Here is a 24,254-nt window from a genome sequence, read left to right as displayed (position 1 = left end):
ATTAGACATTCTGAATTCTCCCTCTGTGTACTGAACAGGTGGCGGAATGTGGCGACTCAGGGATTTTCACAGTAACTTCATTGCAGTGTTGATGTAAGCCTACTTGTGACAATAATAAAGATTATTATTATTCAGAGATTTACTTCTACTCTGCAATTGCACCATTGTGTCACAAATAACATTGACAGTCTCAACAATGATCTTTTCTTTCTCTTTTAAAGTGATTTAATGGTCTCTTGATTAATCAAAAAATAACTTCCTCTATCTATTGCATTTAACCTCAGAGGGACCTGAATTCTTTGTCAACGTTAGTGTCTCTGCTTCCACTTGGATATAGTCATTTTGACCTTTCATGACAAAACATCTAACCCAGGCTAACAATTGTGAAGCATTCAATAATGTTGTATCAACATTTTGCAGTGAATTGTTGACAGCATTGCTGGTCACATACCTTAAAATTAATTGTTTGAAATAAACGGTTCCACAAAAGAGTAAAAACCGCAATTTTTTACTTTCAAATTTCTCTGCTAAGGATTTTGCTTCAGCTTTCACAAATGGTTTCTCTGAATTTGATGTGACTATGACTGATAAGTATTCCTTTACATCAACAAAGTTTTGTCTCAAAGCCAAAAGAACATCTGCACAAGCAGACCACCTGGTGTCACAAATTATTTTGACCATCAAAAGTTTGCCATGGTGCTTGCTCCAAGCATAATAGCTGCATATTCCAGCAATGTGTTGAAACTGAAAAAAAAGGCATACAAGTTTTGAACAAAGTCAATAAAATGTATCGCTGCCTTACATGATTCAGCTGCTGCACTGCAGATTAAATTCAAGGAGAGACTGGAACATGGGATGAATAATGCACACAGCGGCTTGCATTGTTCAATCTTGCTTATAGGCCTGAATATTTTCCTAACAAACCTAACTTTAAAATTATATCCAAAATGGTTGTCTCCAGGCCCCCAAAAGTGTGAAATCGCTCTACAACTTCACCATCGCTGGTCACATACCTTAAAATTAATGTTAATTTCTCCACATGACTTACATCTGGAGTTCAGTCAACTATTATGGAATACTATTTGGCATCTTTGACTTCATTAGTGAATTGGTTTCTGAGCCGCTCTCTCACTATAGTGATGAAGTCACCATAGGTTCTGTATGTTAAAAAGTTGGTCTTCCCTGAGCCACAATATTGCTAACTTTTCAAAAGCTCTTTGAAAAGCTCGTCAAGGCAGGCTAAAAAATTACCTCTTCGACTGGACACTAATGACTCACCTTGTCCTCTTAGAGGTCTTCCCAAAGAAGACAGCAGTTTGAGTGTGGCAACAACATGTCTCAGCACTTTCCTCTAATAAGAACACTCTTTATCAAACTGAGCCGATAGTGCAGAACCAATTCTTTCAGATAATTTACATCTTTGACCGAATGCACACATAGCTTTAATATGACTTTTGGAAGTTTCATGATCAGCAATATCTCTTCCAACATTTCTCCAGTTAGAATACCCAGCAACAAATTTTTGTCCCCCTTTACTAGGGTCAGGGAATAATTTTCAAACTTAACAGTAGACTGCCTTAGAGCTTTCAAAAAAAAAAAAAAAAAAATTTCTCCTTTCCGTCACGGAAAGCACAGACAGCATGGTGGGACAGTGGTTAGCACTGCTGCCTCACAGCTCCAGGGTCCCTGTTCAATTCCGGCCTCGGGTGACTGTGTGGAGTCTGCATGTTCTCCCTGTGTCTGCGTGGGGTTCCTCCGGGTGATCCGGTTTCCTCCCACAATCCAAAGATGTGCAGGTTTGGTGGATTGGCAAATAGTACCTTAGTGTCCAAAAGGTTAGGTGAGGTTACGAGGATAGGGTGGAGGTGTCGGTTTAAGTAGGCTGCCCTTTCCAAGGGCTGGTGTAGACTCAATGGGCAGAATGGCCTCCTTCTGCACTGTCAATTCTATGATTCATGCCATTTCTCTTTATCCTCAGAAAATGAGACTCATGAAGACTTCTAAACTGCTTTTGGCCTGGAACCTCAAATCTCTTTTCTCAATTTTTCCATATTACCTATGTTTTCTGGTCTATTTATTACAAAATATTAAATTGTACACAGTGGAACAGAATTTGGCCATAAGGCAATGTCTTCAGGGTTGGTTTCCTCGCTCACTTCAGCAGTGAAGAACATGAGCTTGAGCAGTATCTTGTAGTTATATTCCTATTTCAGAGTTCACATCTTGGTCAAGCTTTTCAGATGATGTGTTGTCTTCGGAAATTGGCAGGTCAAAACCGTCAAACAAGTCACCAAAACTTGTTGTTGAGGATGAATGTGCAGTTTGGGCACTGCTCAAAGCTTCAAACCGTCTAAATTAAAGTGCCAAACTGTCTTTTTCGTCCTCTTGCCTCACCTACAACTTCCTGCGTTTGTGACTCACAGGGCGGGATTCTCTGGGCTCCCAGCCGCGTGCTTCTTGGCGGTGGGAGGTGGCGCTCCATTTGCTGGTGGCAGGATTCTATGCTCCTGCTGTGGTCAATAGGAATTTCCACTGAAGATGCCGCACACCGCTGGGAAACCCGCGGGATGAGGCTGTGCTGCCAGCGAAAGACCGGACAATTCCAGCCATAGTGTCTCTTCATATCTGTCTTGATTTCAGCGATTCACAAATAATTCTTCAGAAGCTTCTCTCAAGAGAAGCCTTGTTAAGCAAAAGCTGCCCAAAAGCAGTGATGAATTAAATAAAGTTGATGAGGTAGTAGGAGGGTAGACTTCGGACATTATGAAAAGAATTGTTGTGAGGATGAGCCGGAGTTCGCTGCCAACATCCTACTGGAGTAACTGACTGCTGCCAATAATTTTTGGGAAAGCTGTGATGCCGATGGATGGTCAAGATAAGCCGGGGACACCGCAATCGATCAGAGAGAGAAATGACTGACACACAAAAAGGCAGTAAATCCAACATGCACAAACAATAAGAAAAAAAGATGTTGTGTTGCTGCCCACTCATTCTCGCCAGAGTCATATGCACCATGTGCACCATCTTAAACTGTATCAAGCTCATCCTTGCACAGGAGGAGGTCCCGTTTACCTTATGGAGTGCCTCACTCCATACTCCCCAATTGATCTCCCCTCCCAATTCCCCTTCCCATTTCTCCTTGATCTTCACCACCCGCTCGCCTCCCTGCCATTCCAGCCACTTGTATATATCCCCAATTCTTCCCTCCCCTTCCACATCCGGAAGCAGCAATCGCTCCAGCAGGGTGTATCCTGGCAACCTAGGGAACACCCTCCAGACCTTTCGCGCAAAGTCCCCGACCTGCAGATGGTACTAGCTTTTCAAAACCATCTCAATTGTATGACATATTTCCCCCAAAGAATATGCTTACACAAAAATCTAAATTGGATACGTGTCCCTTTAAGACCTCTGTGTACCTGAGCAATGGGACGTTATTTTAAGTTGTATCATAAATTTCTAAAGATGCTTGGGTTTGTTTTTATGGTGCAAGTGTATTAATTATACTTTAGTCATGTATTTACATTGATTGAATTCAATAACCAAATTAAATTTACAAAAACTTTGTTATTTCCAATTTGTGCACTCTGGATTCAAAATCTGAATTTATCTAAAGTTCATTTTAAATCAACAGTTGCCTGAGTGGTCAAAGTAGATACTCAATTTTAGATATGTAGGGTGGGAAATGATAACTGGAAAAGGCCTGCAGCCATAAAGTAATTTTCTCATTGTTCTGAAATCTGGGTGAAGCAGGGTTACACCCAGATATTATAAACACAGCTCATTATAAAGCCAAGGAGTTGATATGCTCTCTGATTAGTGTATCTAATTGAAAAAAATAAAAAATACATCCACAGAGACATCTCACTGTATCTGGTAATCTCAAGCTGCCTCAGGTTTTTCCTGTAAAGACAATTTGTAGACTTAATTTACCGACTACATCACGGGCTGTCAACACCCTTGAGAACAGAGTCACCATGTTCCAAGCACACTGCAGTAAAGCAACTGTGAATACTACAAAGAGACATTTATTTTTAATAACTGAAGCACCATTTACTGTAACAAGGCAGCTTTGACTGATGTGACTCAAGCATAAACTCATGAACTAAAGATATCTGGATGTGGGTGTTTTTCAGATGTATTTGGAACTACCCAAATGTGATGCGGTCTCAATCAGATTAGTTTGAACGTAGATGCTATTTTAAAAGAAAAGATAGTTCAACAATGTAAATCATTCTTGGTGGTTCAAAGAGAGCAGAGTAAAAATTATGTGCCAAATGGATTAATTGTATTCAAAGCAAATTATCATATTACACACGGAAAGGAGAAAGAACTTGGAGGTGATGGTGTATTTCACAACCATTATTTTTTTTAAATTATTCGTTCATAGGGCATGGGCCAGCATTTATTGCCCATCCCTTGAGGGAGCAGTTAAGAGTCAACCACATTGCTGTGGGTCTGGAGTCACATGTAGGCCAGACCAGTTAAGGATAGCAGATTTCCTTCCCTAATGGCCAGGTGGGTTTTTACGACATGGTCATCATTAGATTTTTAGTTCCAGGTTTTTATTATAATCAAATTTCACCGCAGGAAACACATTAGCCAGCTTGTGCTTAAGTTCCCAATCTGTTTTAGTGATCTTGGTTGAGGAATGAGATATTGACCAGAAGAATACTGCAGGCCATACCCACTGTGGGAAGTGTGCAGATGGTAAAAGGTGCATGTGTGCACCAAAATACGACCTTCGGTGATACTTACTACAGTTAAAAAAGTAAGTAACATTTGTATCAAACTAGAAATTTTATGATATGGATTGGCAGTATTATTACTGGTGATCAAGGAGCATTTTGATCACTATAGAGTACTATCTACTTTTACACTGAGAGTGTGACTACCATTACATTGTTTACAACAGTAGTACTATCTCTACCTCTGCACAACGCACAACTTTAATACTCTGTGAACTCTCCACCATTCAGGTCCTAGAGAGTGGGACAGCTTTAGACCAGTCGCAGTCTTGATCACCATCACAATCTATTTCACAATACTTCCTCTCTTCCTTCTCTCCAGAACTGAAATACTCCCTTTGGTTGACTGAGTTAAATTTATCCACTTGATTTCCTATGGGGTTGGCTGGATAAATGCACTCGTTGTTCGAGCAATGAGCTATCGAAACCTGACCAGATGGTATCCCTTGTCTTTACTGAATCAATCAATTTCACAATGTGACAATGTGAGACCAAGGTTACTTTGACCCTTCCTCATGTGGACACTACCACCAAGAAGAATAGCAAACAGCAATACGATGAGAACACCATCAAATCAACGTCATGCATCACCTTGCCATGGACATACATCTCTACTCTTTCATTATTACTGGGTCAGAATCCTTTAATTCCTCTGCTGGACATCTTATAGGAATATCATCATCAGAGGAATGACAGCAGTTCAAGTGGAAGGAGCAATATCGCCATCTTCTAATAGGCAACTAGGCATGACAATAAACAAGCTCTTGTCTGCATACCCAACGGTTCAAGAATAATTTTCTTTCTATCGATTTAACTGTTATTGGGATTTAAGTTCAGGCTCCCATTATACATGTCTAGCTAATGTTATATTCTGCAAACGACTGAGCACAAAATCATTATATGTTTAATTTTTTTTAAAATAAATTTTTGAGTACCCAATTCATTTTTCCAATTAAGGGGCAATTTAGTGTGGCCAATCCACCTACCTTGCACATCTTTGGGTTGTGGGGGCGAAACCCACGCAAATACGGGGAGAACGTGGAAACTCCACACGGACAGTGACCCAGAGCCGGGATCGAACCTGGGACCTCGGCGCCGTGAGACTGCATGGCTAACCCACTGCGCCACTGTGCTGCCCTTTATATGTTTAATTTCATGGATTTAATCAACATTGGTGAGATGAGACACAAGTGCAATTTCCTGTTATGAGCATTTCCTGCTATTGAATCAAAATCAACTGTGGAGCAAATGCTGCGATTGTAAATTTGTCTTCAATTAAATTGTAAAGACTTTAAACAAGTAATCTTGTAGTTGGATATCAGACGTAATTGCTATTACACAGCTGGAGTGAACATCCAATGGGTTAAACAACATGTGGCTGCTTCCCCAGTGTTTACCATTTGGGTTTGGCTTCCTTTTCAACAATGATCGCTAAAGAATGTTTCGAACATTTGTAAAGATTCTGCTCGAAACTTGCAAATTACAGAAAGCCTCAACTATTTTTAAACAATCCAAATGTCCCAAACTATAAGTCAAAGGTGTACTTTATCCATCTATTTTAACATGATTGAGTTCTTTGATTTAACAAAGTTGTGTCAGGAATTAATTCAAGACATGCAATGTACCTTCTGTAATCAGTCTGCATTGCAGTGTATCACATCCTGCCACATCAGCCAACCAACAATGAGACAATGGAGGATAACAGTTTATGCCAGGCAATGAACATGCCCAAAAGAGGGTGAATGTAACCATTTCCCCTTGACATTCATTCGCGATACTTTCGCTGAAATCCCAAACATCAACACTCTGTGGGTTATCGTTGATCAGAAACATTGACCAGGAATTCTGCAGAGAGGAACTCGCCTCCTAACTCACCACAGTCTGTCCATTATCCACAAGGCACAAATCAGGGGTGTGATGGGATACTCTGCACTTTCTTGGAATGAATAGGCCCCAAAAGCAGTCAAAGAAGTCAACACAATCCAGGACAAAGCAGCCCACATGATCAGCAGTCCATTGACCACCTTAAACATTCACTCCCTCCAGCACCACAGTAGCAGCAGTGTGTACTATATACAAGATGCACTGTGGTAACTCACCAAGGCTCCTTTGACAGCAACTCACAACCTTTACCACATAGAAATGCGAATGCAGCAGCTACATTGGAATATCACGAACTGTAAGTTTCCCTCCAAGCCACGCAGTTAGGATTTTGAGTCAAAATCCAAGAACTCCTTTCCTGACAGCACAGATAGGTGTGTACCAATACTAGATGGACTACAGTGGTTCAAGAAGGCAGCTCACAACCACTTTCTCAAGTGAAGTTAGGGAAGAGCAACAAATTCTGGTCATGCCACTGATGCTCGCATCCTATGAAGGAATTTTAAAAAAAGAATTCCAGAACGGCATCGCAGTTCTAACTGGCATATAGATTGGAGAGGATGGAACTGTTTTTCCTGGAGACAAGAAGGCTAAGAGGAGATTTGATAGAGGTGTTCAAAATCATGAAAGGGCTGGACAGAGTAGATAGGGAGAAACTGTTCCTGCTCGTAAGAGGATCAAGAACGAGAGGGCAGAAATTTAAAGATTTGCAAAAGAGGCAAATGCAATGTCAGAAAAAGCATTCCACACAGAGAGTGGTTCAGGTCTAGAATGCACTGCGTGGAAGTACGATGGACCCAGGTTCAATTGAGGCAGTCAAGAGGGTATTAGATGATTATCTGAATAGAAACAATGTGTAGGGGTATGGGGAGAAGACATGGGATTGGCACTAAGCCATAATGCTCGTTTGGAGGCTGGTACAGACACAATGGGCCAATGGCCTGGATCTGCACCGTACCACTTCTGTAATTCAATCAAAGTACTACTGAATGAATTGGCTCTCCTGAGATCCCATTATTAAAATATGCCATAGGAAAAACACAAATACTAATTCCAACGGTTGTACTATCCACCTTTTCTTTTCATTTTTGTTTTGTGCAATTGCATAGTTTATGATGCCCAATGAAGAGTCCTCTATATATCCTCCAGAGTCACTCACCCCATATGCACTTTGTACAGTTCTCAAGAGTCATGCAATAACATGGAATCATTGGAAAACCATTAAATCTCTAACAACCTAGGAAAACTCCTCATTACAGTTGATATTGGACCAAACAAAGCCCCAAGGGAAAATAGTTTCAATTTTTTTTAAGTACCCTTTAGATTAGCAAACAAACAAACACGTAATCTATTATTATAGGCTTTTAGAAGTTTCATTAGTGTTTGGGTCAGTAAGGCTACCTGCTGAGTAGAAGCTATTGAAACCCAGCCAAGCATTCATAATGGGCCTGTCATCACAAAGGTTTCCAGCTCCATTGATAGAACAGGTAACCATCTCCGTTTCAAAGCAGAGTGCTTAATAATCAATGTAGCAGAAGCCGGTTTATTTTTTAAAATAAATTTAGAGTACCCAATTCATTTCTTCCAATTAAGGGGTAATTTAGCGTGGCCAATCCACCTAGCCTGCACATCTTTAGGTGTGGGGCGAAACCCACGCAAACACGGGGAGAATGTGCAAACTTCACACGGACAGCGACCCAGAGCCGGGATCGAACCTGGGACCTCGGCGCTGTGAGGCTGCAGGGCTAACCCACTGTGCCATCGTGCTGCCCGTGAAGACCTTTTTTAACCTTGAGAAGCAGTTTTCATTAAAAATACCAGCCAGATTTGCTAGTCCAGTTAAATCAGAGCACAAAACATGACAGCAGAGGATTTTTTGGTTCCCATTTTCCCATTCTCCATTGGAAAAGTACTATAATGAATGTGAACAAATATACAATGCCGGTCAATGTAAGCATCAACTTACCTTTGTGGAACAGATCTCCATGATGATGGCAAAAGGGTCAGCGGAAAATGGCACAAAGTGGGGAATTCGGAGGAAAATTGAATTTCCTCCCCCCCAAAAAAAAATCTAGTGTGGTAATTCGAATACAGAAACATGCCTCTGCACCCAGATGGAAATTCAGTCCCGAGAGAGTTTGGTAAACTGGACTGATAGTTTGGAAAATTCGGATTGAATAAGCAATTAGTGAATCTCTGTGGCATGAAGCTAACAGTACGCACTGCAATACAGGGAGGAAACTTCAGTTGTTTCCACCTCAGTCATCCTTGCTCTGGGGAAACACAGAGCAAAGATTTAGAAGAAAGAGGTTAATGAAAGGAGAGTTGCCCCTGGGAAACTCCTTCATATTTAATCATTGCTCTTCCAAATAGCTTAGGGGCAGATCATTAGTCTGCTTTTACAGATTGGATCAGGACAATTAAAACAAGGTGGGAATGAGAACAGTGGAAACATCCAGAATAACCATAAAGAAAAATACTGGGATTTCACTCTAGATTGTTTTTCTTCATTTCAGTGTTTCAATAATCATTAAAAAAATAATCATGTAGCAAACCAATCTTGTAGCAAACCTATCTGACTTCAACATAATAATCTCGGTTGATCCTCCAGTACAGGACTGAAAGAGTGTTGCACTGTTGGAGATGCTATCTTTCAGATAAGATATTAAACCAAGGCCCCAATCTACCCTCTAAGGTAAAAGATCCCATGGCACTATTTGAAGAGCAGGGGAATTCTCCCTCATGTCCCAGCCAGTATTTATCCTTCAACCAACACCACTAAACACAACATTTTGGAAGGGCATGTTATCCAGAGGTGGAGGGGCTCACCATTCGCCGCTGGCAGGATCTTCTGGTCCCGTTGACATCCACAGCATGTTATGTGGCTCGCCCATCCCGCTGCTGGAGAACTGGCCACAGGGTGTCGCCTTCGGATGGACCAGAAGGTCCCACCAGCGGGAAGGTACAACAAATGCTGCACTGATAACATTGCTACTTATGAACCCTTGTTGTGAGCAATGTGTCTGCCATACTCCCTGCATTAAAGCAGCGACTACACATCAAAAGTACTTCATTGGCTGTAAAGCGCTTTGGGACTTTCTGAGGTGATGAAAGGCATGACAGAGAGAAGTAGTTTTTTCTCTTGAAACAACCATTCTCTGGTAGATGTGGCCAAGTATCAACAGCCATTTCTGATGTTGGATGAATGAGGCATTTGACAACTTCCCATGCGGAATCATAAATAAATTTAGCCAAATGATTGACTTCCAGCCAAATGTATGCTACGTTCAGCCTCAGATCCCATTACTCTAACCTTCTTGTCTCCACTATTTAAGTTTGATCTGTTTTCTGGATAGGCTGTTGGATGGAGTAATATGATGTGCCTGTGATGCTCCATTAACACTGAGAGGGAGGAGGATTTGCTAACTATTTCAGCATGTGGCAGTTTACACCACCACATTTACCCACCTATTGTACACTCTATACATCATACACCTATCTCCTATTGGCCAGTCATGTGATTGTAAATCATAGGATAGTTTAAGATGAAAGGAAGCCATTCAGCCCATCGAGGTTGGACTAGCTCTTGCAAAGAACAATCTCATTAGTCCCACCCCTCATCTCTTTTCGCATATCCCTGCAATTTTTTCTCCTCCAAATAGTGTTTGTTTCATTGTTATTTACAGCCAAGAAGGAGGCCATTTGGCCCATAGTGTCTGCGTCGGCTCCGAAAAGAGAAACTAGCTAGTCCCATTCCCCAGCCTTATCTCTGTAGCCCTTTAAATTCATCACATTCAAATATATATCCAACTCTCTTTTGAAATCTCGTGTGAAATCCACCTCTATCACTCTCCCAGGAGCGCAATCCAAACCCCAACAACTCTGAGTAAAGAAGTTTCTCTTCATCTCACTCCTAGCTCTCTTGCTGACCATCTTGAAATTGTGACCCCTAGTCACTGACATATCAACTAGTGGAAACAAAATATCCTCCTTTTCCCTGTCAAAATTGTTCAGAATTTTGACCACCTCAATAAAGTCGTCTCTTAATCCTCTCTGCTCCAAGGATACAAGCCCAATTTCTCCAATCTTTCCTTGTATCTAAAGTTCCTCGTTCCTGGTATCATTCTAGTAAATCCCCTCTTCACTCTCTCCAGGGTTTTAACATCCGTCCTTAAATTAGGTGCCCAGAACTGAACACAATACTCCAAATGCAGTCTGACCAATGGTTGGTAGAGGTGTAGCATCACTTCCTTGCTTTTTTACTCTATGCCTCTATTTATAAACCGAAGGATGCCATAAGCCTTCTTTTTTTTTTTTTAAATATTTTTATTCTCCATTTTCACATTTTCTTCAGGATTTCCACCCCACCAACAAACAATAAACAGTAACAAATACAATGTCAATCCCCTTATCAACAACAAGATCCCATCCTCCCACCATCCCCCAAACAACGGCCTACCTGACAATATAAGCATCAAATAAAACAAACCCTCCCAAGGTGGAAAAAAAAGGAAAAAAAGAAAAAGGAGTCAGGAATCGCCCCTGGTCACCGTTGACATATACAGTCTACCCCCCCCCCCAAACTCCCCCCCCTAATATTCAATGCCATCCAATCCCCGAAAGAGTACCGTGAATGGCACCCATGAATTGTAGACATCCCCCAACCCCCCTCCCAGACTCCTCCCCTCCACTTCCTCTTGTAAACTCCTCCCCAACCTCGGTTCCTTCCCCCAACTTTTCACCCCGGCTAGACTCCCGAAACCTGTTCTACCAGGCTCCGATGGCCGCAGCCCCCCCCCACCTCACTCCCGTTCACTGGCCGGCTTATAGCGGCCAGCGTGGAGGCCCCTGCCCGGGTCTCCTTCCCCCTTGCCCGGTCCCAGGAAAACCAAGAAATCCCCCTTAACACACAACCCAGCATACACACCCAAGCCCCAAAGAACCATCACTGCAAATGAAAGTCCCACTCTTCCCTTGTCCAAATATACAGCGTCGACTCATTTAGTACATACACCACCACGCAGTGAAAAAATAAAGTTACATGAGGCTACATCGGTACACGGCCTGCTCTCAGTCCCATTTCTCAATTCTGCCACAGTCCTTCTGCCTTCGCAAACTCCTCCACCGCTTCCACCGTCCCAAAATAAAAGTCCTTGGATTTGTAGGTTGATATACCTTCAATTCACCAAGAGGCCGAGAGAGCGAGTGAACATAAGGCTTTATTAGTCGTTTGTGCAGATGAGTGCCGCAGGTGGCCAGGTTCTTTGGCCCCGGTAAGGGCGGAGCCAGAGGCGGAGCCCACCGGGGTTACAGTACATGGAAGCAGCTCGTATCACCACTTCCAGGTCAAAGGTTACATTATGTGGATACAATGGTAACAGTGTCATGCATTATGGTGAATACATTCACCACATAGGTCACCCTCAACTTAGCTGGATATACTGTGCCGCACTGCACCTTGCTGATGTACTACAGTGCCTTCTTCACCCGGCTGAAGGCAGCCCGCCTCCTCGCCAGCTCCACCGTAAAGTCCTGGTATATGCGTATACCAGCTCCAGCCCACTGCCCCACCCGCTTCTGCTTTGCCCAGCACAGGACCTTCTCCTTCACGCTGTATCTACTGAAACACACAGTTACTACTCTTGGCGGCTCACTCGCCTTTGGTATAGGCCTCCTCGACCGATGACCCCGATCCAGTTCATATCGAGAGGGATCGTTCCCCTCCCCCAATAGCTCCGCAACATCGTGGCAAAATACTCCGTCAGCCTCGGGCCTTCCACTCCTTCGGGCAGACCCACGATCCTCAGATTCTGCCACCTGGATCTGTTTTCCAGGTCTTCCATTTTGGCTCGCAGACCCTTGTTGGTCTCTGTCACCTTCCGCAACTCCTTCCCCATCGAGGTGAGTTGATCACTGTGCTGCGATAATACCTCTTCCACTTTCTTCAGTGTCTCACCTTGCTCCCGCACCTTCGCCGCTGCGCTTGATACTGCCGCCCTCACCAGGGCAATCGCCTCCTCCACCAGCACTTTCAATACCGCCCCCATCTCCTTCTTCATCGCTTCCATGTGCTTTTTGAACTGTTTTTCAAGTTCCACAACCATCACTTTGGTCATTTCTTCTGCTGTGAGCGATGCGGCCTCCCCTGGTGCTCCAGCTTCCGCTTTCGTTACAGTTCTTGTGCTGACTTTTCTACTCACCGGCAGACTTTCATTAACCCCCTTTTTCACGGCCGTTTTTCTCCCAAACTTGGACATTTCTCCTCACTGTGCCATCTCACAGCTTTTTCAGCCTCCGTAGCCCCTGGGACCGGGCGTTAAAACACCAAAATTTCTATTCCCGAGCGGGAGCCCTCCAGTGTGCGGCTGCCTCCCGCCCGCCGTCACCGTAGGTCCGCCATAAGCCTTCTGAACAACTGTTTTAACTTGCCAGGACACCTTCAGAGAATTATGCATTTGAACCCCGAGGTCCCTCTGCTCTTATACTCCTCTGAAAGTTGTAAAATTGAGCCCATATTGCCTCCCCATGTTTCTTCTACCAAAATGCATTACCTCACATTTCGCTGCACTGAAGGGAGGGTTTAAACTAGTATGGCAGGGGGGTGGGCACGGGAGCAATAGGTCAGAAGGTGAGAGCATTGAGGGAGAACTAGGGAATAGGGACAGTGTGGCTCTGAGGCAGAGCAGACAGGGAGAAGTTGCTGAACACAGCGGGTCTGTGGCCTGAAGTGCATATGTTTTAATGCAAGGAGCATTACGGGTAAGGCAGATGAACTTAGAGCTTGGATTAGTACTTGGAACTATGATGTTGTTGCCATTACAGAGACCTGGTTGAGGGAAGGGCAGGATTGGCAGCTAAACGTTCCAGGATTTAGATGTTTCAGGCGGGATAGAGGGGGATGTAAAAGGGGAGGTGGAGTTGCGCTACTTGTTCGGGAGAATATCACAGCTGTACTGCGAGAGGACACCTCAGAGGGCAGTGAGGCTATATGGGTAGAGATCAGGAATAAGAAGGGTGCAGTCACAATGTTGGGGGTATACTACAGGCCTCCCAACAGCCAGCGGGAGATAGAGGAGCAGATAGGTAGACAGATTTTGGAAAAGAGTAAAAACAACAGGGTTGTGGTGATGGGAGACTTCAACTTCCCCAATATTGACTGGGACTCACTTAGTGCCAGGGGCTTAGACGGGGCAGAGTTTGTAAGGAGCATCCAGGAGGGCTTCTTAAAACAATATGTAGACAGTCCAACTAGGGAAGGGGCGGTACTGGACCTGGTATTGGGGAATGAGCCCGGCCAGGTGGTAGATGTTTCAGTAGGGGAGCATTTCGGTAACAGTGACCACAATTCAGTAAGTTTTAAAGTACTGGTGGACAAGGATAAGAGTGGTCCGAGGATGAATGTGCTAAATTGGGGGAAGGCTAATTATAACAATATTAGGCGGGAACTGAAGAACATAGATTGGGGGCGGATGTTTGAGGGCAAATCAACATCTGACATGTGGGAGGCTTTCAAGTGGCAGTTGAAAGGAATACAGGACCGGCATGTTCCTGTGAGGAAGAAAGATAAATACGGCAATTTTCGGGAACCTTGGATGACGAGTGATATTGTAGGCCTCGTCAAAAAGAAAAAGGAGGCATTTGTCAGGGCTAAAAAGCTGGGAACAGACGAAGCCTGCGTGGAATATAAAGAAAGTAGGAAGGAACTTAAGCAAGGAGTCAGGAGGGCTAGAAGGGGTCACGAAAAGTCATTGGCAAATAGGGTTAAGGAAAATCCCAAGGCTTTTTACACGTACATAAAAAGCAAGAGGGTAGCCAGGGAAAGGGTTGGTCCACTGAAGGATAGGCAAGGGAATCTATGTGTGGAGCCAGAGGAAATGGGCAAGGTACTAAATGAATACTTTGCATCAGTATTCACCAAAGAGAAGGAATTGGTAGATGTTGAGTCTGGAGAAGGGGGTGTAGATAGCCTGGGTCACATTGTGATCCAAAAAGACGAGGTGTTGGGTGTCTTAAAAAATATTAAGGTAGATAAGTCCCCAGGGCCTGATGGGATCTACCCCAGAATACTGAAGGAGGCTGGAGAGGAAATTGCTGAGGCCTTGACAGAAATCTTTGGATCCTCGCTGTCTTCAGGGGATGTCCCGGAGGACTGGAGAATAGCCAATGTTGTTCCTCTGTTTAAGAAGGGTAGCAAGGATAATCCCGGGAACTACAGGCCGGTGAGCCTTACTTCAGTGGTAGGGAAATTACTGGAGAGAATTCTTCGAGACAGGATCTACTCCCATTTGGAAGCAAATGGACGTATTAGTGAGAGGCAGCATGGTTTTGTGAAGGGGAGGTCGTGTCTCACTAACTTGATAAGAGTTTTTCGAGGAGGTCACTAAGATGATTGATGCAGGTAGGGCAGTAGATGTTGTCTATATGGACTTCAGTAAGGCCTTTGACAAGGTCCCTCATGGTAGACTAGTACAAAAGGTGAAGTCACACGGGATCAGGGGTGAGCTGGCAAGGTGGATACAGAACTGGCTAGGCCATAGAAGGCAGAGAGTAGCAATGGAGGGATGCTTTTCTAATTGGAGGGCTGTGACCAGTGGTGTTCTACAGGGATCAGTGCTGGGACCTTTGCTCTTTGTAGTATATATAAATCATTTGGAGGAAAATGTAACTGGTCTGATTAGTAAGTTTGCAGACGACACAAAGGTTGGTGGAATTGCGGATAGCGATGAGGACTGTCGGAGGATACAGCAGGATTTAGATTGTCTGGAGACTTGGGCGGAGAGATGGCAGATGGAGTTTAATCCGGACAAATGTGAGGTAATGCATTTTGGAAGGTCTAATGCAGGTAGGGAATATACAGTGAATGGTAGAACCCTCAAGAGTATTGAAAGTCAAAGAGATCTCGGAGTACAGGTCCACAGGTCATTGAAAGGGGCAACACAGGTGGAGAAGGTGGTCAAGAAGACATACGGCATGCTTGCCTTCATTGGCCGGGGCATTGAGTATAAGAATTGGCAAGTCATGTTGCAGCTGTATAGAACCTTAGTTAGGCCACACTTGGAGTATAGTGTTCAATTCTGGTCGCCACACTACCAGAAGGATGTGGAGGCTTTAGAGAGGGTGCAGAAGAGATTTACCAGAATGTTGCCTGGTATGGAGGGCATTAGCTATGAGGAGCGGTTGAATAAACTCGGTTTGTTCTCACTGGAACGAAGGAGGTTGAGGGGAGACCTGATAGAGGTATACAAAATTATGAGGGGCATAGACAGAGTGGATAGTCAGAGGCTTTTCCCCAGGGTAGAGGGGTCAATTACTAGGGGGCATAGGTTTAAGGTGAGAGGGGCAAGGTTTAGAGTAGATGTACGAGGCAAGTTTTTTATGCAGAGGGTAGTGGGTGCCTGGAACTCGCTACCGGAGGAGGTGGTGGAAGCAGGGACGATAGGGACATTTAAGGGGCATCTTGACAAATATATGAATAGGATGGGAATAGAAGGATACGGACCCAGGAAGTGTAGAAGATTGTAGTTTAGTCGGGCAGCATGGTCGGCACGGGCTTGGAGGGCCGAAGGGCCTGTTCCTGTGCTGTACATTTCTTTGTTCTTTGAAGTTAATCTGCCAGGTGAACCATTTAGCCAACTTGTCAATGTCCCTTTGAAGTCACTCAGCATCATCCTCACAATTCACTATTCTCCCTAGTTTAGGATCATCTGCAAATTTAGAGATTTTGCCCTCAACACCCACTTCTAAATCATTTATATAAATCAGAAAAAGCAAGTGTCCCAACACTGACCCCTGGGGAACACTATTTTCAACTCGTCTCCAGTCTGAGAAATGTCCATCTATACCTGCCCTCTGTTTCCTATCTCTTAGCTAATGTCTAATCCATGCTGCCAAGGACCCATCAATCCCAAACATTGTTAATTTGCTAACCAGCCTGCCATGTGGCACTGTATCAAATGCTTTCTGAAAGTCCAAATACAGAACATCCACGGCACTACCTTCATCTACTGCCTGTGTCACCCTGTCAAAGAACGCAATTAAATTTGTCAGGCATGACCTGCTCTTGACAAAGCCATGTTGACTGTCTAGTATGAACTTATTTTTCTCTAAGTGTATATTTATCTCATCCCATATTATGGCCTCCATCAGCTTTCCCACTATTGATGTCAAGCTGACAGGTCTGTAGTTTCCTGGGTTATCCTTTGCCCCTTTCTTAAACAACGGCGTCACATTCTCAATCCTCCAGTCCCCCGGGACTAATCCTGTGTTTAGAGAGGCCTGAAAAACTTCTGTCAATGGCTCCGCAATGTGCTCTCTTATTTAGCCAATTCTGTTCTGAAAGCTATTGTTGAAAGTGTTTTCGCCACCCTGTCAGGCGTATTACAAGTCCTAATCACCAATTACCGAAATAAAGGCACGATTCTCCCAAAATATTGGACGTGATTCTCGCAAAAGGGAGCAAAATCCCCTAACGAGCGTGTTTAGTTGCATGTTTCCCGGCACTCAGAGTGCCGAAAAACACATGGCTATTCAACGCAACTCGCGTTGAATAAAGGACCTGAACGGGGAACACGCGGCCGAGGCCACACATAGTCCCGTTTTGTAGAGTGGGGAGCACTGCGCGCCAGAACTCCCCATTATAGCGAGACATCGGGGTCTCGATTTCCGAAGCTCCCAAAATAATCCCCGACCTCCCCCCAGCCCAAACGCACTGTGGGAGGATCCCCGGCGCCCATTTGCATCCATTTATTGGGTCCAGCGCCCTATGCTCCAGACTTCCATGATTCTCTGATCCCCGAGCCACTGTTGACCCCTTGGTCCACCGGGAAGTCCACCACTCAAGGACCATCCATGCTGGTGGAGACCATCCGAGCTCATCCCAGGGCCACCCCCTTACCCCAACAATGCCCTGCCAGCCACGCCTCCTCCACCAACCCTCCTCCCCCCCAAACACCCCCACAGGGAACCTTGTAATAGGGAGACCCCTCCAGGGACCCCTGTAATGGGGGACACCCCACAGGGACACCCAGCAGTTCAGAGCATCCTACTAGGTAACTGAAAGCAAATGCATAATGGGGAACGGCATAATTGTTTTTTTGTCTTGTAAATTCAGAGTGCCAAATCTTTTTTTACAATTAAGGAACAATTTAGCGTGGCCAGTCCACCTACCATGCACATCTTTGCGTTGTGGGGGTGTAACCCACGCAGACACGAGAATGTGCAAACTCCACACGGACAGTGACCCCGGACCGGGTCAAACCCGGGTCCGTCAGCGCCGTAGGTAGCAGTGCTAACCACTGCGCCGCCGTGCCGCCCTGTATAACTGTAAATTAAGTCACGTTTAAAGAGGAAAGGTAACTAATCATGAGAAAGGTCATGTGTACATTTAAATAGTATGATATTAGCAATTTGCCAAAATTTCCAGTGTGAAAGGGACATTGAAACTTCAAGAATTGAAACTACATCCAAAATTATTGTGTAGGTTTCATTTGATGGCCACTCCCAGCAACTGTGCAATTATCAAACTTCACATTTGTCTTGGTAAATGATGTGAGACATATCAGAATTATAGGTCTCTATGTACTTTAAACAAGGAAATTGCCACAGAAGAACAGGGCAAAGCAGACACCCTCAGGGGTCAGCAACTCATCAACAACTGACAGCCATATCCTTGCTAACCATGTATTAGTTGAGGCAGTTACTTCTCCCCCAAAGAAAAGCAAGCTAGAAATGAGTAGAGGGAAAGCACACTGACCCTTGAAAAAACAAGGGGCGGGATTCTCCCAGCCCTGGACCGGGCCGGAGAATCCCCGCGAACGGGCCAGGCCGCCCCGACGCCGGCACGCGATTCTCTGCAGAGCGGCGAATCGGCGCCATTGGCGCCGGTGTGGTTGGCGCAGTGCTGGTTGCGGGGCGCTCTCCGCGGCCGGCCCGCCTATTCTCGGCCCGGGATGTGCGAGCGGCCGTCAGAAAAGAGCAGAGTCGCGCCGGCGCTGTTCTGACCTGCTCTGGGCCGGCGGAACCGCGGCGTGTAAGGGTCGGGTGGCAGCCTTTGGGGGAGGGAGGGGGGGTCCGACCTCGGGGGGGGGGCCTCCGATGTGGCCTGGCCCACGATCGGGGGCCACCGATCAGCGGGCCGGCCTCGGTGACTGGGGGCCTTCTTTCCTACGCGCGGACCCTGTAGTTCTGCGCCATGTTGCGTCGGGGCCGGCGCATTGAAGGAGGCCACTGCGCATGCACGTGTTGGCGTGCGCATGTCCTCGTTGGCGCCGGCGCAACTGCGCATGCGCGGATCGCCTGGTGCACAGTTCGCGCCGGGATCTGCAGCTGGAGCAGCGTGAACTGCTCCAGTGCCGTGCTGGCCCCCTGTAGGGGCCAGTGTTAGTCGTGGGAGCGGCCCGTTCACGCCATCGTAAAACGCAACGGCGTTTACGACGGCCCAGACACTCTGCCGCGGGATTGGAAAATCCTGCCCAAGGAGCTTGAGAGAGAAAGATAAATCAAAAATCTCCTCAGGGAGAGCATTTCTTTAACACCGAGGAATCTCAAAACCGGCAGCAGGAGCTTTATCTTCAGCTTTTCCTGAAACTTGAGTTTACCAATAAAAACATGCAAACCTGGATAATCAAGTTATAGTGAAACTTCTATGCTTTAAAGAGAGACATATTGAGCCTTGGAACTATTTCTTTAGCGCCAAATGATAATGTCTTATATAAAAAGCAAGTGACGCAATTTCGTTTTGCTGCTTGATTGCATAAGATAAGGCTGTTCCTGATTTTGTTTTTTCTCTTGACATAACAAAGCTCGAAAATGTTAGTCACCCAAGAGATGGTCTGAACAACAGAGACCTCAACTGGATTCTAAATGTATTGCTGTGCAAGTTTAGGGTGTGCAGCATTCAAGCTCTATCGAGTGGACAACTTTGCTTTGGCATATTTACCTCCCCGATTTTGTAATGTAATTTTCTGGTTTTCTTTACAGCCATCCGGAATGATTTCCTCACCAAGTATTCAAAACCTGGGCTGTTTCCAAGCATCGATATTAGAGATCGTGCCTTCAAACAATACGCTACAGTGACATCAAAAGTACTTAACTGGCTATCCTGAGGTTGTGAAAAGTGACAGAATGTTGCTGGAAATACACAGCAGGCCAGGCAGCAATTGTGGAGCGAGAACCAATACTAATGTTTTAGAGCAATGGTCTTCCCTCAGAAATAGAAAGAATTAGGAGGTGGAACAGGTTTTAAGAGGGTACAGGCACCTGACCCTTTATCTGGGGCGGGATTCTCCGACACCCCGCCGGGTCGGAGAATCACCGGGGGGCGGTGTGAATCCCGCCCCCGCCGGCTGTCGAATTCTCCGGCGCCGGGGATTTGGCGGGAGCGGGGATCTCCGCAATGGCCGATGCAGAGATGAACCCCCCCTGCGCACGCGCTGGGATGACGCCAGCTGACGCCACTCCTTCGCGCCGGATTTGCCCGCCCCGCCGATTCCTGCCCCTCGTGTCCCAAAATCCGTAAGGACCCGAAAACAAGATCGGGGCGGGATTCTGCAGGAATCGGCGGAGCGGGCAACTGCGGCGCGAAAGAGTGGCGTGAACCACTCCGGCATCGGGCTGCCCGAAGGTGCGGAATCCTCCGCACCTTCAGGGGATAGGCCGGCGGCGGAGTGGTTTGCGCCACGCCGGTTAAGCGCGGAAGGGGCTTGGCGCCACGCCAACCGGCGCCGCAGGGCCTCCACCGGCCGGCGCGAGTTGGTGCATGGGTGGGAGTGCCAGTGTGTGCTGGTGTCATCCCAGCGCACGCGCAGGGGGTTCATTTCTGCGTCGGCCATCGCGGAGGAATAGCAGCCGACGCGGAGGAATAGAGTGCCGTTATGGGCCAGGCCACCGTTGGGGCACCTAACGGGGCCAGATCCCCCCGCTCCCCCCCGGAGGACCCCGGAGGCCGCCCGCGCAGCCAGGTCCCGCCGGTAAGTACCTGTTGTAATTTACGCCGGCGGGACCGGCCTAAAACGGGCGGCCACTCGGCCCATTGCGGTCCGGAGAATCGCCCGGGGGGGGGGGGGGGGGGGGGGCACTGCCAGCAACCGCCGACCAGCGCGGCGCCACTCCCGCCCCCGTGAAATCCCTGGCACAGGAGAATTCGGCAGCCGGCGGGTGCGGGATTCATGCCGCCGCCCGGCGATTCTCCAACCCGGCAGGGGTTTGGAGAATCCCGCCCCAGGTGTTGCTGTCTGTCACATCATTTAATAACAAAGAATTGATTTACAAATTCCATCAATAGCCCCAACTATTTTCCCATTGCCCCCCTCCCCCCACCCCCTTTACCGCCACCGGCAGCAGGGTTCCCGATATGGTGGAAAATCGGGCGTGTGGAGTAAAAACGAGACTGCCGTCCAATTCTCCGACCCTCCACTGGTGGCAGGGCCGAGGTTCACGACCGTGCGCCAGAGGAAGAATGCAAATTAGCAGGCTGGGCAACGTATTCTCTGGGCGGCATAATTCTCCGGCTCTCTGGGCCGGGAATCACGTGGGCGGGATTTCCCACTGGTATTTCCCTGCATGGCCCTGACGTGGTGGACCCTGTGGTGGGCCAAGGAGGTAAATCCTTAAGGGAGTCGCCCCCAAAGCCCATCCGAGGGCCACCCTCCCCATCACAAAGCCAGACCTACCTACCTCTTTTTGAAGTGGTTGATATTTTTAAATATTGTGGTCAAAGCACAGTTACTGAACCATGAAGGAGGATGAATGAAGCAAGGCTCACAGCTGTGTGTGCGGAAGCTGTCATTCACAGCCCACTAAGGGAAATTAATGAACGGCTTGCAGCTAAAGGACCTGAGGGGTTTAAACACAGGTCACTGCTTTCTCTTTCCAGGAATAGACAAGTGGTGCTTCCTGTGCCTGAGCCAGCAGGTTTATTGTCCAGGTGAGTGTTACAACAATCATCTTTTTCACTGCCTCTGTCTGGACTGCTCTCTAGCTTCCAGACAGGGGACTTTTCCTGGGGGTGGGGGCCTCCTGACAGGTGTCTCCTTTCTGGGGAGGGGATTCTTGACAGGTTTCACTTTTCTGGGGGTTCTTTGGGGGGAGGCACCTATTTAGATCTGTGGGGAGGTCCCCCTATTTAAGGGGACTCTGGGAGGGTCCCCTATTTAGGGACTCTCTGGGGGGCCCCTATTTAGGTAATTCAGGGAGGTCCTGGGGCGGTCCCCATATTCAGGGGGTGTCTGGGGGTGGTCCCCTTATTTAGGGGATGTCTGGGGGCCGGGCGGTTGGGTCACCCCCGTACTTGGGGGAAGCCTAAATCAGTTGCAATTCACCTCCGGCAGGAGAACATCGGGCTGGATCCTCCGTCCCGCCGGGTCAGATTTCTGGTTCAGCACGCCGGGGGGATGCTCTGTTTCGCTAGCTGGTCAATGGAGTTTCTCATTGTGGGGCAGCCCCACCTCGTCGGGAAACCCCCGGGTGGCCGGCAAAACGGAGCATCCAGACGGCGGAAAATCCAGCCCATAGTCTCCCAAATGGAGAATCTCGCCTAGAGTTGGTAATGGGACAAGAAAAGAAACACAATTGGACCAGAAGGAGTGTAAATTGCAACTGTAGAATCAGTACCAACACCTGCTGCCTGGAAAAAAAATGGGAATTCTGGTTATGATCTGAAACCACTGAACTCAGTGTTGTGTTTGGAAAGCTGCAATGTACCTAATCAAAATAAGAGTGTAGAAGGCTGAAAGCAGCGAGGGAAGAATAGGAGTGAGGCAGGGAATTAAATGGGCAGTCTGCTGGAAGATCAAGGGATATTTGCCGTCTGATCAGAGGTGTTCCACAAAACGATCATCTAATCTGCATTTGACTCGCTTGTCCCCATCCATCACCCTCCTAGGCCTGTTTTGAGAACCCATCTCAAAGGGGCTGGTTTAGCACAGGGCCAAATCGCTGGCTTTGAAAGCAGACCAAGGCAGGCCAATACTGGACAAGTGCAGAGTCAGCAAAAATGGCTGTGGAATTTCCAAATCAAAATTTGTCGCAAAAAGGACTGAGACCTCAGAGTGACACTGAAGGGTTAATGACACTGAATTAAATGGTGCTTATTCAAAATCTGCCCCACCACAGAATGAGAATCCCTCAATCGTTCATTGTTGTCATAAAATGGAGTGAGGGGTATTCACCTCTGACCTCAGAAAACAAAATGTCAGGAATTTGGGGTAACAAGGTATGCTGCATGGCTGACCATTCAAGTAGTTGCTCCTTCACCCTGCTCCCTCTGGGACCAATAATTCCCCGCATGCTTTATCTACCTTCAACCTGAGATGTGGTGACTGGCCAGCGAAGTAACTGTCAGTGCTCCAATGGAGGGAAGCTGTCTTGCTGCGGTCACATCTCTCTCCAACAGCCAGAAACATGTTCTTGTGGAAAGTCTCAGGTAAGGTCTTCATTGGAATCTTCACCATTCCAACCTTCTACCACGTGGCGTCCCTTGTTAGATTGTCAGGAGCTGCAGTGGTGTCTCTCTTCCCCACCTAAATAGCATTGTCAGGGTCCCACTTCTCAGCAAGGGTCCTGCTGACAGCTCTAACCACGGAAAATGGGAGGTAAGGGGGATGGGTGGAACTATTGTCTGGCTGGAACTACCTGGTCAGCAATTTAAAAGACCAGGATTAGAACCTGCACAGCCACGTAGCTAAAGCTGGTAGCATGGGAAGCACAGTGATATCCTTGTTCTGTGGGAGAGGTGGAAAAAGAACAAATCAAGTGAAGGAAAATTAAAGCGACAAAGTCAAACAAAGGGAGAGAAGAAAAGGCGACTGGAACTGGAGAAATAAAAACTTCTTATTGAGTGACAAAGAAATTCTGCGTAAATTTATGTTCAAGAAGGCAGCTCACCACCACCTTCTCAAGGGCAATTAGGGATGGGCAATAAATTCAGGCACTTGCTAGTGACGCCCACATCCCATGAAAGAATAAATAAAGAATTTTTGCTATTGTAACGGCACATAAGCAACAAAAAGAGGAATTCCAATAATCTCTTCGCCTCCATTACTACCAACATTTTATCAGTGACACACAGCACAATGTGAGCAGTAAAGATTTGGCTCTCTGAAGATTATAGCCAGCATTTATAGAACTACGCATTATACTGCTGCTGAAAAATGTATTTTCTTACCAGGGTCCAGGTGTGTGAAAGTTCCAATAACAAAGTCCATTGTCGAGATGGCCAGCAAGGCTAATAGCAACAGCTGAAACCGAATGATCCATTTAACTCCTGCTAGATTAATTCCCAGTAATCCCATCAGCACAGCAATGGAAATTCCCCGGACTGCCCAGATGTTACTGAGGTTCAACAAGTCAGCAATGGATTCAGCAAAGCCAGTGATGTACATAGCACCTGCAACACACTGAAAGACAGCATTATTTTAACTTTATCATCAGAAATACATCTTATTAACATTGTCTGCAGGCTTTTATGATTTAAAAAAAAAATTATTTCATGGGACGTGGGCTCTCAGGCTGGGCCAGCATTTATTGCCCATCCCTAATTGTCCTTGAGGGGCAATTAAGAGCCAACCACATTGCTGTGGGTCTGGAGTCACATGTAGGGCAGACCGGGTAAGGAGGGCCGATTTCCTTCCC

The 24,254-nt window shown here is 46.4% G+C and overlaps 1 protein-coding gene across 3 annotated transcripts in view; it reads right to left on the bottom strand.

The window, feature by feature from the left end:
* Positions 1-24,254, bottom strand: part of slc12a8 (solute carrier family 12 member 8) — a 311,686-nt gene that overhangs the window by 179,089 nt on the left and 108,343 nt on the right. For all 3 annotated transcript variants that reach the window (XM_072473246.1, XM_072473254.1, XM_072473240.1), the window contains exon 5: positions 23,788-24,019. In XM_072473246.1, the coding sequence (XP_072329347.1) occupies positions 23,788-24,019 (232 nt within the window). The remainder of the gene's footprint in view (positions 1-23,787; positions 24,020-24,254) is intronic.

Source organism: Scyliorhinus torazame, chromosome 2, assembly GCF_047496885.1.
Source record: "Scyliorhinus torazame isolate Kashiwa2021f chromosome 2, sScyTor2.1, whole genome shotgun sequence".
Lineage (NCBI taxonomy): Eukaryota > Metazoa > Chordata > Chondrichthyes > Carcharhiniformes > Scyliorhinidae > Scyliorhinus > Scyliorhinus torazame.
The sequence above is the reverse complement of the archived record's forward strand: the minus strand, read 5'-3'. Positions and strand labels throughout refer to the sequence as shown.